The sequence below is a fragment of the Buceros rhinoceros genome, unplaced genomic scaffold (genome assembly GCF_000710305.1).
Source record: "Buceros rhinoceros silvestris isolate BGI_N320 unplaced genomic scaffold, ASM71030v1 scaffold42398, whole genome shotgun sequence".
Classification (NCBI taxonomy): Eukaryota; Metazoa; Chordata; class Aves; order Bucerotiformes; family Bucerotidae; genus Buceros; species Buceros rhinoceros.
Genome location: NW_010429428.1, coordinates 1 through 14,521, shown reverse-complemented (window position 1 = coordinate 14,521; position 14,521 = coordinate 1). Strand labels below are relative to the sequence as shown.

General features: G+C 49.7%; 2 protein-coding genes across 2 annotated transcripts; one reads left to right on the top strand and one right to left on the bottom strand.

Moving 5' to 3' along the window:
* Positions 1-2,759: 2,759 nt before the first annotated feature.
* VPS26B (vacuolar protein sorting 26 homolog B (S. pombe)) lies at positions 2,760-6,343 on the top strand (the record flags this gene model as incomplete). The annotated part of the gene is made up of 5 exons (XM_010142630.1): positions 2,760-2,916; positions 3,734-3,898; positions 4,562-4,737; positions 5,401-5,543; positions 6,109-6,343. Coding segments are annotated over 5 exons (788 nt in total), but the record flags the coding sequence as incomplete, so codon positions are not given.
* Positions 6,344-9,723: 3,380 nt separating this feature from the next.
* Positions 9,724-14,240, bottom strand: THYN1 (thymocyte nuclear protein 1). The gene is made up of 7 exons (XM_010142629.1): positions 14,152-14,240; positions 12,916-13,145; positions 12,367-12,435; positions 11,633-11,725; positions 10,831-10,926; positions 10,068-10,218; positions 9,724-9,954 (listed from the first exon to the last, which is right to left on the bottom strand). Exons 1-7 carry the CDS (start codon positions 14,192-14,194, stop codon positions 9,908-9,910), a joined length of 729 nt encoding a protein of 242 aa, XP_010140931.1. The 5' UTR covers positions 14,195-14,240; the 3' UTR covers positions 9,724-9,907.
* Between the last annotated feature and the right edge of the window lie 281 nt (positions 14,241-14,521).

Here is a 14,521-nt window from a genome sequence, read left to right as displayed (position 1 = left end):
CTGCACGTCTCAGATATCACCACCTGCACCTTCCCAGCCCCTACCCCCCAACGCGTTTTACTTGGGTAGAGCAGCTTTCCTGGAGCCTACGGGCTGATACCGTTGTTTATGCTCTCACTCTTGGAGCAAGTGGCCACACATCCCTGCATGGTCAGCTGGGTGACCTCAGGTTGTTCAAAACTTGTGGTTTTCTGTGTGTGTAGCCAGTTCAGATTTAATATTTCCAGCTCTTTGAGGAAAGGTGGCTGCCACGCCCACTCCTTGGTGGCACTGGAGATGTCCGTGTTCCAGGGACGTGCCTCAGTCCCACAAGCCAGCGTAAGTTCAAGATGTTCTCAGTGATGCGACTGTGCTCGGCGCATGTGGTGCCTCACGACAGGAGCCCCCCATATTCGGGTTTAACCCTTGAAATCATTGCACGCACCGCGGGCCAGCAGCCTTTGCATTGCAAATCATGCGGCGTAGGAAAGTGAACTCGAGGTTTTCCCACCCAGCGCGGTACTGATGTTTACTGCTTTCGCTGGCCTCGCTTTTGTGTAGCACTGCTCTTTGGAAAGAAAGGGGAGGCAGCGCCGAGCGGGCCGGGGAACGCTGGAGCGTAAGTGAGCCCCTTCCTCTGGAGCCAGCTCGTGACCTCCTGCTATTTGACTAGGATCGCCAGTGGAAATGAAGCACGAACTCTGCTTCCTCCTCTCTGTCTGCCCTGCGCTGCCTCACCTGCTTCTCATTCCCCTTTTGGGAAGACTTTTCAGCCGTGTGTATTTAGAACAACTGCTCTGAATTCAGTGTTGCCCAAGCAAGGCGCTGCTGAGGCTGCACTGTAGTGCCTCATTCGTGCCCATCAGGCCACGGTAATAAAGCGCCAAAGTTGTACCGCTGATGGCCCTTCCTTTGTGCTTTCCATCTCAAAGCACCTCACCTTACCTTGCGACTGCTCGCTGCCACGAGGTCAGTGTCTATGAAACGGTGGCCTAAAGGAGAGGGGTGTGACTGGGAAGATGGCTCTTCTGGACTGGGTACCAGAGTCCAGACTGGGCACAGTGTGTCCTCCGTGAGCACAGAACCCATGGAAGATTTGGTTTGCCTGTGGTTTCTGTGTCCTGAGAATGCCACCAAAAACATTGGTGGGGTTTTTTGTAATCTGGAAACCTTATAGCTCTGAAAAACTGAAATGACAGTTTATACCTGTTTGACGTGCTGATGTCTTCTGACGTGTGGAAACATCGATCCTGCCTCTTCTTGAGGCTGCACAATGCCAGTCTGTGCCCTTCCGAGGCAGCAGAGGACTTGGTACACCGACATTCGCCTCCCCTTGCTTTAAATTTGATCGCTGCCTTCTCCGTCGTGTGGCAAGATGATCTATTCCTCTTTTTATGCGGCATGTGGCTTCTCCCTGTCACGCCAGCAAGCACTTTCTTCCCAATGGATGCGTAGTTGGTGCAGAGAGAGTTGGTTTGTTTATGTCCCCTGCCTGCCCAGCCGAAGGGGCTGGATGGCACTCGCTGTTCTGCGTAAGCAGGGGGTGTTCTAGTGCCAGTACTGCCATTACAGAGATAAGGTGAGCGAAGGGGCGTGAGAAACAGACATTGCTCAAAAGCTGAGATCTCATCGTGCATCTCAGGGAGCAGAGAGGTGAGTCTCGCTGCAGTTACTGAACGCTGCTAATTCCTCGGCACAGTTTAGTGCTGACAGTGAATTTGTGGGTATATGATTGTCTGATGACTTAGGGTTTTGTTTCCTCATCTAACCGTATCAGATTGGCTACAGCTTCACCTCTTGAGAAGGACCGTGTGGGTGTCTGGTAGTCACACAGCTCGCACACAGGGCAGGTAAGGGCAGATTTCATTGATGGTGGTGTGTAATACAGAGCTGTTATTGCAAATTGTGGAGTTTTAGGTTTCTGTTGCTTCAGCTTAAGGCAGAAAACTTCATGGAAGCGTAGAGAGGATTGCTGTCACTAGAGGAGGAGACCTGTAGTCGTTCCCTGCTGATGGAAGGAGGTTGTGGGGAAAACTGAAGCCATGTGACCATGTTGGTTACCTGAGCTGGTTTGAACAGTGCTTCCAAAGGTGCATGCTCTTCCCTCAGTGGCCACTCCTGTGCTGTCCGGGGGCTGGGGAACACTTGACTCAGCTGCCTCTCCACACACTTCGTAGTCGTGCACTGAACACTGGCTTCGTGCAAATCCGGTGAGGATCTCCTCTGTTACTTACTCCCTGGTGCAAATCACGACCACTCGAACTCTTCGCTGTCAGAAGATAAGCAGGAACAGTTGGAAGCCTCGTAGCCCTTTTCTTCTGCTCTGTCACTGTTTTCTGTTCCAGAGAAGCAGAAGAGTTTTCTCCTCTCTTTACAGTGGCCATGCCTTTGGCCTGGATTATTGTGCAGAAAATGATTGGAAGGGATTGTGTGAGCTGCTGGCTCATTCTCAAACAGCCTGAACACATTGATAATCGGTGCCCCATGTCACTCCAAGGCAAGCTGTGTTCCTGGTTCGCTGTAGTGGGTGCGGCTGTGCAGACCTCTTCCTGCCTCTTTCAGGGAGGGAAGTTCTGGCTGGCACCCGGCTCCGATGGAGAGCAGCGAACAAGTGCAGTACGCTGCAGCAACAGGCTGCCCTGGGAGGCTCTCTGAGCAGTGGGGAAGGATGTAGTGATCTGGACAAAAGAGCTGCTTGCAGCTGTGAAAACTCCTGCCTATCCTCATTGTGTCGTGTGGAGTCAAGCAGCCCTGCTTAACTTGGACTTCTGTCTTCTTAGAACTCTACTATGACCGAGGAAACCACCATGAGTTCGTGTCTCTAGTGAAAGACCTGGCCCGTCCTGGAGAATTCACCCAGTCGCAGACGTTTGACTTTGAATTCACACACGTGGAGAAACCTTACGAGTCCTACACGGGGCAGAACGTGAAGCTGCGGTGAGTCTCCTCCCCGTGCTCACCCCAGTTCTCTGTTCTGGGCAGTGGGCAAGTACTGGTATTTACCATGATGACACCAGAGGGCCGCATCCCTCCCCAGACATCCTGCCAAGCTTTCATGTCACTCCAGGTGGACTTTGGTGGGCTGAGTGGTGAAAGGCCATCTCTGAGGGCTCCACTTCTATAAGCATGTGTCAGGCTTTATGGAACCTGCTTTGCCCCATTTAAGTAACTAGAGAAATCAGCCTCCTTGGAATCAACCACATACCTTCCAGTTTACTGGGTAATTCAAAAACCCAAAGAAATTGTTTGCTTTTGTCTCCAGCAGGGACATTTTTGCTGTCTTGTAATCAGTCTTGTCACTTTAATTGTGCTCTGTATGCAAGCAGATGCTGAGCTGGTGTCTCCTTTGCATGCTGGAGACTGTATTTCACATCTAGGCACTCCAGCAGACTTGAAATCCTGTCGCTGGCTTCACAGCAGGGGCTGGACAGTTCTGAGATCTGCAGAGAGAGGTGTGTCTGTGCAGACTGGTGTGATCTAATCTCTTGCAAAAGGACAGTGGTTTTAATGTGCAAGCTGTTACTCATATCCCCAAAATGGTGCTTAGGTAACTCCAGCTCTCAAACGTGTGAAAGCTTAGAGACGCCTTAGAAGAGTCTGTTTTGCCTTTGGAAAATTGCCTCCTGCCTTTCCATCCTGGGGTAGTGCCTGCTGCAGAAGCCAGGCTGCCCGGATCCATTCAGCCCCATGTGCCTCCGGGCTTTGTCTCTGCTGCTGCTGTACCACGCTAACAGGAAGGGAACTCTCCTTGCAGGTATTTCCTCCGCGCGACCGTCAGCCGCAGACTGAACGATGTGGTGAAGGAGATGGACATAGTTGTGCACACCCTGAGCACTTACCCAGAGCTCAACTCCTCCATTAAGATGGAGGTGGGGATTGAGGACTGCCTGCACATCGAATTCGAGTATAACAAGTCCAAGTAAGTTTCTCAAGAGCAGCCAGTGGCTGTGGGGAACCGTCTGCTTGGTTTGGAAGCACAAGTCTTGGACACGATCCTCCGCGGGATTCTTTGTTGACGTGCTCCAGTGGGGCTAGCAGGCAGTTTGGATCCTGGGGGAGGATCTGTGGGTTCTCTCCCTGCCCCATAGATGCGCTGTCGGGACCCAGCAGCGGCTGTGACTCACGGAGCTTGGAGCACAGTGCGAGGCTGTTGCAGTAACTTTGCATTCCCTGCCCCCTTGGCAGATCAGTATTTCCAAGTGTCTTCAGAGTATGCTGTCTGCTCTTGACCAGACAAAACAGCTCAAGTGGGACCTTAATTCAGGCACAGAAGTTGGAAACAACCCTTTTACACTACTTTTAATACTGACGCCAGCAAATCTCCCTGCAGTGTAACACTTAGGTTAGTTTTAATTGACCTAAAAAATTGGCTTTGGAGGCTTTGCTGTTGCAGGGGTTTCTGGCCTGCAATTCTGTTTTGATTGTATCTGATCACAGGGGTGCTGTTCGCAGCAGCCTGGTGGAAGGTTGGTGATACGCCGTCTGAAACAAACAGTAAGACAAACGAGTTCCTGCTCTTCAGTCCGAGTCCTGGTCTGCTGCACAGTGTCTGATTGTGGTGCTTCCTTCCTCCGTGTGCTAGGTATCACTTAAAAGATGTGATCGTCGGGAAGATCTACTTCCTGCTGGTGCGCATCAAGATCAAACACATGGAGATAGATATCATCAAGAGAGAAACAACAGGGACCGGACCCAACGTGTATCATGAGAATGACACAATAGCGAAATACGAGATCATGGATGGGGCACCTGTGAGAGGTGAGGAGGCAGACGAACCCTTCAGAGTTCCTCTTGTGAAGTCTTTTGGGGTGGGAATGCGAGTCCTGCAGTACCTTCAGCTGAATCGGTGTGCTCCGTAGCAGTGTGTAACCTATCTCACTGGTGGACTCGGAGCAGTTTACAGGTGATTAAAGGTGATCCCCTTCCTTCACTGGTGTGATGAGGGGAGATTCAGGCATAATGAGTTGCAGTGACTTAATTCCTGTTGTGAAGCAGTGGCAGAACCAGGAATAGATGTAAATTCGCTGTTGGCATGGGCCAGCATCTGGCATTGCTGCAACTTGGAGCAGAAAGATGGTGATCTAGCTCCGCGCCAATCTCCTGTGCCACTTGTTTTCCCGTTCCATTGCCCAGCAGAGTCACCTGCCAGAGAAAATGTCACCTTAGTCAGTTTTCCCTGCAGTGCTGTCTTGAGGCAGGTCAAAACTGAGTCCTACACTGTTAAAGTGGAGATGGAATAGCTGTCAGCAAGGGCAGGAGCTGGCTGTGGACCATGTGTGCTGATTTTTGAAGGGAGTTGAGCTGGTTTACTTGTGGAAATGGTCACAAAGTTTGTGGCCTCGTGGGATTTTGTTTTGCTGGTGCTCTCCTAGTTCATATCTCTGCGTTCTGCCTGTACTGATGATTCTGTGCACTTTGTAGGGGAGTCCATTCCCATCAGACTCTTTCTGGCTGGCTATGAGCTGACTCCAACGATGAGGGACATCAATAAGAAGTTCTCGGTGCGTTATTACCTCAACCTGGTGCTGATTGATGAGGAGGAGAGACGCTACTTTAAACAGCAGGTGAGAAAGAGAGCTGTTAGTCCTTCTTGGACCTGTAGACTATCGCTTGGGATACTAAGATGTAAGGACCTTCTGGGAATTTGGGATTCCTGTGGGGGAGAATCATGTTTTTGACTGTGTGTCTGTAAGGACTAGACAAGTTAGAGTGTGCAAACGTGGTCCAGAAGGAATGGACCACGCAGGTCAGTTGTGTGTGGTGCTGGGGGTGCATGGAGAAGGTGCGCACTTGGCACTTTTCCGCTTCGTTACCCTGTGGTGGAGCTTCTGTGCCTTGCCTTACCAGTTCCGGTGTGGTAGCCAGCGGCAAGAGGACAGAGCTGTCCTGGACACCCAGTGGGTTGCCTCTGGGTGCTCAGGTCCTGGGGAGGAGGGCTCTACCCAAATTTTCTGGAGGGCTGTGTTGTCAGGCCGCTGCTCGCCACTGCAGGCGGCCTCATGTGCGTGGCTATGGGTGGAACATGCCAGCACGGGCTGAGTTCTCACTGTGGTTCAGTCACTGGGTCTGGGTGGGGCCAGGAGAAGGTCTCACAAGCCCTGACAAGCCCTGCTGGCTGTGTTACTGCAGGAGGTGGTGCTTTGGCGGAAAGGAGACATAGTGAGGAAGAGCATGTCCCACCAAGCAGCCATCGCCTCCCAGCGGTTTGAGGGGACGTCCTCACACCCCGAGGCCAAGACCCCCAGCCAGCCCGCAGAGAACAACGGCCGGCAGTGAGCGGCCACGCAGAGGAAGGCTGCTGTGGAGCTGGTGGGGACAGCAGCACGGAGGAAGAAAAAACACTTCAGAGACTTCATGAAAATAAATACCCATGTTTGACTTAATTCCTTTCTTCAAAGGACTTGTAGGGTGGGAAGGGGATGGGAGGGCAGGGCAAGCTGGAGCACTGGTGATGCAGAGCTGAAGGTACCTCAGTGCTTCCCAATTGACTACATTTCTCTGGGGCTGGCTGCTTTGAGGTGTGTGCGTCCAGAGGTTGCGGAGCTGCCTGATCTCCTCCTTGCCCCAAGACCCTTTCGGTGTGACAGTGGGGAGGGAGAGAGCAAGTGAAGGCCAAATCTGCTGCCTCTTCCCAGCAGTGTGAAGGTCGCTTTGGGGCTGTGTGGGATGGATATTTTTCCTGCCTTTCTGAAATCTTCACGAGGGGAAATGACACAGTGCTCAGCTGGAAAGTAGAGGAGGGAGTCCAAGCGTGAGGCACAGCCTACTTGAAGTTGCTCAGTATTATCCCCTCGCTGTCTTCCCTTCCTCTTCATGCTGGCACTGGATTCCTTGTCACAAACCGTTATTAGTGCAGTTGACTCAGCCCTGGAACTGCCACGCAGCAGTGGACACAGGCAGCAGTGCTTCTGTGCCCTTGCTGGGTAGCTCCTGACTGCTGTGTGGCAAGGGGGAGCTGTGGCTGGTAGGAGGGAGTGAGGCACGTGAATGGAGTAGGAGGTGGCGTATGTTGGGCAGAGCGGTGAAGGTCCCAGTGCTGCTGGGAGCGCAAAAAGCAGGGGCAGGAAGGCTCCTGGACAGGAGCAGTGCCTTCCTAGCCTTGTCCCAGCAGCTGCCTGAGGCTGAGTGCCCCTGAGGTTCAGTCTCTAGTTGCTCCACTCATACAGGCCCCAGCTGGCTGCAGAGCAGGAGCAGACCAGCTATGAGAGGTCTAGGATAGTTTTGGAATGTGAGAAATAAATGAGGGTTCTCCTGGGAGTGGGCTTAAGCTGCACGTGCTGCCCTGCTCATGTCTGTCTCCTTGTGACAGAGCAGGCTTTGTGGTAGGGACAGACGGCAGTCCAGAAACACGTGTGTGTTGTTTTGTTTGCTCCCTCACGCCTGCAGGATGAGGATTAGTAAGGATGGAAAGTGGATGCAGTTGTTTTAAGAAGCTCATGGCCTGTGTGTGCTGCTAGATGAAGCCAAGCAGCAACTGGGAGGATGGTAGTGCTCTGACTTCCTCAGACAAATTTCTGAGGTTTGAGCTGAAGGCACCAATGAGGTCTGAGGGTACGCCATGAACTGAGAACCCGAATATGGGTTTTTTCTTTTCTAAAATAAGCTGCTTTTAGTCTTCAGCTAAGTAGAATCATGAGAACATTCCCAGAAGGGAGTCCCTCCTCCATTAAAAATCAGATGTGGCTTTGTAGACCTGATTGAGTCTGGAGAATATCCATCCTGGTTAGATGTCCTCCAAGGAAGCAGGAGGTTAGACCTTCTACCAGATGGACAGACAAGCCTGCACTAAATGCTGGGATATAAGCTCTGTCTATGGGATTTGTCTGGAATGAATGTCCTCTGCCTCTACATCTAGGTGTAGGACAGTTGTCTTGCAGCTGGGAAATGGAAGTATCTTCTGCTTTGTTTAGTGGAACAGTGCTGGTGGAGGGAGTGGGGTCTGGGTGGGAAGGGGAGCTTTTTATGTAATAAGACAGCTACTGTATTTCAGTGATAAATGTGTGTTTCTGCTTGCTGAAGTAAGTAATCTATTACTCACCACGTGTAAGGTTGTGGTTTTTAGTAGAGCTGGACAGTCTCGCTCTGTTGTGGAGGACACTAATGATCTCATCTCTGCTGAATGCTTATGTCACGCCATGTTTCTGCTCTCTAATAGTGAAGACGTGGCTTGCTTTTCTTTACATGAGAAGTCTGTGCCATGGGCTGGAGCCGTGTCTTCCTATGACTGAAGCAAAAGCTTACTTTAGACACTACCTTGTTATGCCAGGGTGAGGGGTGGCACCCTGCCACAGGTCTCACATGGCAAAGGAATCTGGACACTCACCCTTCTCCCTGCTTCGTGCAGGGGGAACCACCTGCGCTGTGGCAGGACACAGTCTGAATTTCAGAGACAAGCTAAGATCCCGTTGGGAGCTCTGGGGACAGCAGACTCTCCTTCCCTGGTGAAGGGGAGCACAGCAGCCCCCTAACCACCCTCTAGCTTTCCCTCAACTCCCAGCTCACCCACAGGTTTTTTCCTTGGACCGTAGGCCATGTGGTACTAAAGACACCCCATGGATGAAGACGTCTCTGCACCCCAGCAGTGTTCTGTTTAGTGGCCAGACAGGACCCGTGCTGGATGTAAGACAGTTGTCTGACAGGACAAGGCACTGAAAGGAGGTTTCTGATAAACATCATCACTTCTGGAGGGATTACTCGGAAAAGGTGCATGAGCCTAGACACTAGGTTGGGTTTTTTTTCTATTTTGTGCCCCTCACCCCTGTGTCCCTACTTGTGGAACCAGAATTTAGAACTGATCCCCATTTTTACTTACTCTAAGTGGACCACTCAACCTGTTACACACCAGGGCCTCTCTTTGTCCAGGGTGGAGCAGATGTGCTGAGCATCGTTAGAGAGAAGCTGCAGCATAAGGTCATTCCAGGACAAGGTACTTTAGAAAAGCATTTCATGGTAAGGGGCAGACACTTCTTGAGCAGTTGCGTCCCCCTGAGCTGGGTGGTTCTGTTCAGTACCTGGGTCATTCACGCTCTCCCGGGCACACTTAGCCAGGGGGAAGTGTGCAAGTACTAAACCAAGCAGTGCAACCTGTAATTAAGCCTCTGCTGTGTTTACATGTTTCTTAATTCGTCGTCTTTTCAATGGCTGTATTTTAAAACTTGGTTTTTTTGTCTCTCCAATTAAAAAGTCAGCCCTGGCTGTCAAACGCTGTGCGTGAGTTTGTCTGATGGGGTTTATATTGCCCGACCCGGATCTGGTTTTTGTTTTGGTGTGGATTTTGTTTTGGTATTGAGACTCTTTTCTTTAGTGCCATACTGTGCAGCCCTCCAAACATGCTGCAGGAGTTTGTCCTTGGCTATCTTCATAAATTCTTGGTCTTTCTTTAAGCTATGTCACTGCTTAGAAGCTGTGCTGGTGGAGGACTCGTGTAGCTGAAAGATTAGCACACTAGCTTTAGTTTCTTCTATTTCCCTGCTGTCAGAACTCAAATAACTTGGGAAGTTTCGTACCTGCAGGAAGTTAACTGTGATCTGCTTTGCAGCAACCAGGCTGGATGTGTGGATACACGTCAACTTTCTTGTTCTAGACAGCAGCTTCATTATACCCTTCTGCAGAAAAAGGTTCCTCTGCTATCCATGGAACTGCACTGGATGCTGCAGTAAACATCCTCAGGGAGGATGTACCTGTTTGTGCTTCAAGAGGTAAATGGCAAATTTTTCCACTATTAAAAATTGAGTAGCTGCAACTGATTCCAAAAGGCTTTATTTAAAAATAAGCAAAAATAACAGTGTGTCAGAATAAGGGATGGGTAGCTGTGAATCGCGTGCAGGCACATTCTTGTTGCTGCAATTGAGCAAGTAACCTTGAGAATTACAGTGGTTTAGGAGGAGGCATCAGGGGGCTGGGTAGAAGCTGTGCTGCTGTCAGATTCTTAATGTGGCTTTTCCTCTTCCAGGCTCAAGATAAAATCAAATTCCTCTGCGTTGAAAAGATAAGGAAGAAAAAGCTGTAAGTGGAGCTTCCAAGTTCTCCGGATGAGGGCTGCCTGTCAGAGGGGATGGCACCAGGAGTCCAGAGAAGGTGCTTCTTACCTGCTGTCAGGGGTTGGATGGAAAGACGTTGTCTTGTGAAGAGCATCATGTTCTTTAGGGGCCCCCCATCTGCTTTATGTGCCAGGTGGTGAGCCTTGATTTCGGAAAGGGGGATGAAACGTTTTGTCATCCGCACAAACTGGACATCCACCTGGGAAGCGATGGGCAGCAAAGGAGCATGGTTGGAGAAGGATACAGCCTCCAGCTCTTTTGGGACATCAGGGTTTTAAACTGAAGCACATGATTGATGTGTCTTATAATGTAAAGGAAGCTTTTCCTTGCTCAAGGCTAAAAGAACTTTCAGATACTTCTGCCAGGTGGTTTGTTAACATGAATCTTGGTCCTATGCACTAATAACATAAATTCATGTCACAGGCAATACAAAACTGAGATGGAGGATGTAGCCAGCCTGTGAAGAGCCACTTCCCTATAATTTAGTGCACCTCAAAACTACAGCTTCGTTTGCTGTAGGCTGAGAGTGGTTCTTAAAGATGTTTGTTTTCTTTCCTAACCCAAAATTCTGCCATGGTCCTGCATCCAAGTAAGAGTGGAAAATTTAGGGAGATACATTTAGGCAGCCTTTTGGGAGAGAGAGGGGAGAAGGTGGAGAAAGCAATCAGGATTGGATTTTCTCTTGAGCAAGACAAAGGTAACTAGGCCAGGACAGAAGCTTAAGAAGATACGTGATGTGATGCAAAGAGGCTTCTACCTTCACTTGGCTGGAACACAACTTGAAAGAGTGGTATTTAGTTCACTACGTTACCATGGACCATTTGGGGTTCTCTTTCCTGCTGGTGGAATCATAGTGAGGATCCTTCTGGTCAAACTGTGTGTGATCAGGGTATGCCTCCTTTACGATCTGAAGCAGAAGGGGAGAAGAAGGTGAGGCAAGTTCCCATTAGACAAAAACTGTTGTCAGCAAAGGGTATGAAATGCCCTTGAGCAAGCTGTGACTAGACACGAGGAATAATCCTTATGCACAAATCAGCCTTGCTTTCCCTGAACTCCATTCTAAACTCCGTTCCTGCCTTTGCATGTCTGGGGTCGTAGCACTGCAGAACTGTGCGGCTGTCAGAGAAGCTTCATCACCTCTTTGGAAAGCCATGGGCAAGGAGCACGTGCAACAGAGGAAAACTACATCATGATAAGGTAGATCATGAGGCAGATCATCAAGGTAGATCATGATAATCTTTGTGATGAGTTCTCCTCTTACAGATAAAGCTTTTCCGTGCCCTAGGTTTTGTACTACTGCCTTGCAGGCTCAGCTAACTAGAATTCAGTGAATCACATTTCAGTCAGAGTGTGGAGCAAACACTTGACTTGGCTGGAGGCACTCTGAAAGGTCCACAGGAAAACAGCAATTTGGTTCCATTTCTCTGGGGAAAGATGCCTGAGCCAGCCCCGCTGTGATCTGTACTGCTGAGCCTCGATGTCCCGGGCTCGTTCGCTGCTCTGACTGGACAACTTGTGCACCCCACAGAGGTGGGACTAACGAGCTCTTTGATAACCCATCAATTATCATTTCCCCCCCTCCCCAAAACACAGGCCGAGAAAGAGGCGCTCACCTTGACGATGCCAACAATGCCAGGCTCTTTGCAGTTACTGTGGTAGAAGAAGGCCTGCTGCCCAAGTTTCATGGCTCTCAGGAAATTCCTTGCCTGTCAGGTGGAAACGAGAGACTTTGAGCTCTTCGTATGAAGCTCTCAGGGTTTCATTATAGGAACAAGAACTGACAGGAGGTATACGTGCTTCAGAGCTACTCAGATACGGTTTCCTGCAGTTGTCATACAGATGTTTTGTGCTGCACTAAAATTAAGTAAAAACAAGGCTAAAGAGCAAGGATTTGGTTAGGAAGTATGTGGGAATTAACAGCTCGGCCACTCTCCTTCCGAGACAGCAGAAGACTTCAGCTAGCTGTCAGCAAACAAGCAGCAGAGCAGATCCTATAGAGTAGGGGGATCCTATAGAGTAGGGGAAGCACACATGGATTTCCTTCGCAGACAGGCCTGCCAGGTATTTGGGTAAGAACGGACTTCCTAAAAGGTGTCAAGGGAAATAAAGGCTGGCCTAAGCTAAAGGACCACTGGATGATTGACAGAACATTCTCCCAGCCTGAATCTAGCTTAGACCTAGTGGCAGTTAAGCAGGAGTTCACACTCCTGTTCAAATCCACCCGTAGGAAGAGGCAGAGTGCCTCAACAGGAAATCGTTCAGGCATCAGGAACAAGTTACCTCTGGGGAGAGCCTCCTTTTTTCTAGTGCTATTTCACAGACTCCATCTTTGATGTGCGCTTCTTACCTGGTAGTTTCTCACTCCGTCCCAGAAGGTTGTCTGATTGGGCTGAGCTTTCAAGTCATCGATGCTGAACTGCCAAGTGGAATAAAAATACAGGTGAAGTTCAGGAGGCAGTCTGGTCTTCAGTGCCTCACTGTGCCTTAGCCTTTGCTCCTAGCAGCTCCTTCAGTTACAGTACAAACTTGACACAATTATTTTGGTTCCCACCGGGCCTGACGAAAAGCCTTCACAGAAGGGGAACACTGCAGCAGGGTGAAGGCAGAGTCTGAGGCAGACACTGCCCTGCTACCAACAGCTAAGCATCCTGAGCACCCGATTCACTCGTTTATTACAAGTGTCAAACCCCAAGGCTGTCACCCTGGCGGAGAACAACATTATGTCTTTCTATTCCCAGGGAGACAGATAATTTTTGAGAAGACAAGACACACCAGTGTTACTACTGCAAACACACTGGGCTGCCTGATGCTGTCACTCAGTGTTCAGGCACTGGTGCTCTGGACAGCAGTGAAGCTGCTTCTGTCCTTTGCTGAGTAGGGTGAGGTCGGTGCTTACTTTCACATCCACGCCCTTCTCGAGCCTGCTCTCTGGTTCCGATTTCAGAAGCCAGTGACAATACGTTATCTTGCTTTCCTCCCCACCAGAGTCGGATTCTTTTGCTTTCTTCCAGTTCTTCCATCCTGACTTGGAACTCCCAGCTGGAGGTTTTGTGGACTTCTCTTCTTCCTCCTTATCTGGAGCCTCCTCCTCGGTTTTGGCAATTTTAGCATCAGGCTCTTTTTTATCTTAAAAGAAACAATAAAAAAACCGTTCAGATAAAACTCATTTTTGTTTCCAGTAAGGACTGGTGCTGAAACATTTTTAGCTATTCAGGCTGTTTTCGCATCCTGGTATCTGACTGCAGCAGCAGTGTGGTGCACCCCAGATGCTGTAGGTAAGGTAGCAGCATTGTGCACCAGTGTTTCTGAGTAGTTCCAGTTTGCAGCTGAAATCGGGATATATTTGTGTTTGTGTGCACAAATGTAGTGAACAGTCAATCATAAAAAAAAAAAAGCCAGGATAGACCATGTTGCTCACACGAAGTATAGTTTAATTTTTTTTTTAATTAATTGCTGAGAAATCAGCTGCAGGCAACGAAGTTGATTTAGGTGAATCTGGTGAATAACAGAAAAATTCAGCACCAAAGGAAGCTATTGCAATTACTGCAGTAGCTGGAAACCTTAGGTTAAGCCCCCACTGTGCTACCTGTTCAGAAGGGGTCTATACCCCTGATTGTCCAGGACCCAGACAGCAAAAAGCCGTTGTTAAAGAAGTGATTAAAGCAAGAAGGTGGTTATTTGCTGAGGTCGATTAAGCAGATGAGTGGCACGGATAAGGCTGTGCAATTTTTTCACCTCGCGCTTTAAACACCACATAATGCATAACCTTGCATAACACGTGCAAGGCTTTTGCTTTTTGCGTTTGTGTAGATGGTACCACATCAGCTTGCTGCTACCACACTGGGTATACTTTGACCGACCATCTCAATGCGTAGCTCCCAAAAGCTCTTCATAAAAGGGCATGACTTATGTTTCTGAACCACCTTGGGCTGAGAACAGATCATTGTCCCTATTATACCTCTAGCAGACTCGTCTCAGTCACACATGGATGCTCAGCCCGTTTTTACAGAGGAAATGCTGTCTATAAGACGTGGCTTTGAAAGACAGACGGTTAAGATGACTGTCTGTACTTTCACTACAGCTTGAAACCTCAAGTGAGAGATGCTAAATTAGTCAGGATGTCAGCACAGACCTGCTGCTGCTCCTTTGTCTCTCTTTCTGCTTGGCCAAGGCATCTCTGGTCTCTTTGAATTATCTTCTCTTCACTGAGAAGCACCTGCTGAGTGAGAGGAGAGGAAAGAATTACTGCTTACGGGCAAGCTGAAAAAAAAAGAAGAGATCTGGGAGACAGAGGAGATCAGTGAAAGCTGTACAGTAAGCGGAGAGTAAATAACTTTCCATGGTGAGCTCAGCCGTCTCCTGTGTCAGAGCAGCTGCTGGCACTGGTTGAGGACCACACCCGGGCCCGGGGGAGGCCGGCCGGCCCTGCGCGGCAGCGGGCTGATGGACACCGGCACAAGGGCCGCTGTTCTCCCAGCGGCGCAGCCGGAGGAGAAGCCCCG

What these genes read in the sequence shown, in the direction of transcription:
- THYN1 (XM_010142629.1), bottom strand. Translation starts at nt 14,194, where the DNA reads ATGCCTTGGCCAAGCAGAAAGAGAGACAAAGGAGCAGCAGCAG. An exon ending in AGACAAAGGAGCAGCAGCAG is followed by an intron (nt 13,146 to 14,151) that starts GTCTGTGCTGAC and finishes GTTTCTTTTAAG; the next exon opens with ATAAAAAAGAGCCTGATGCT. An exon ending in CATCCAACCCCTGACAGCAG is followed by an intron (nt 9,955 to 10,067) that starts GTAAGAAGCACC and finishes TTTTCAACGCAG; the next exon opens with AGGAATTTGATTTTATCTTG.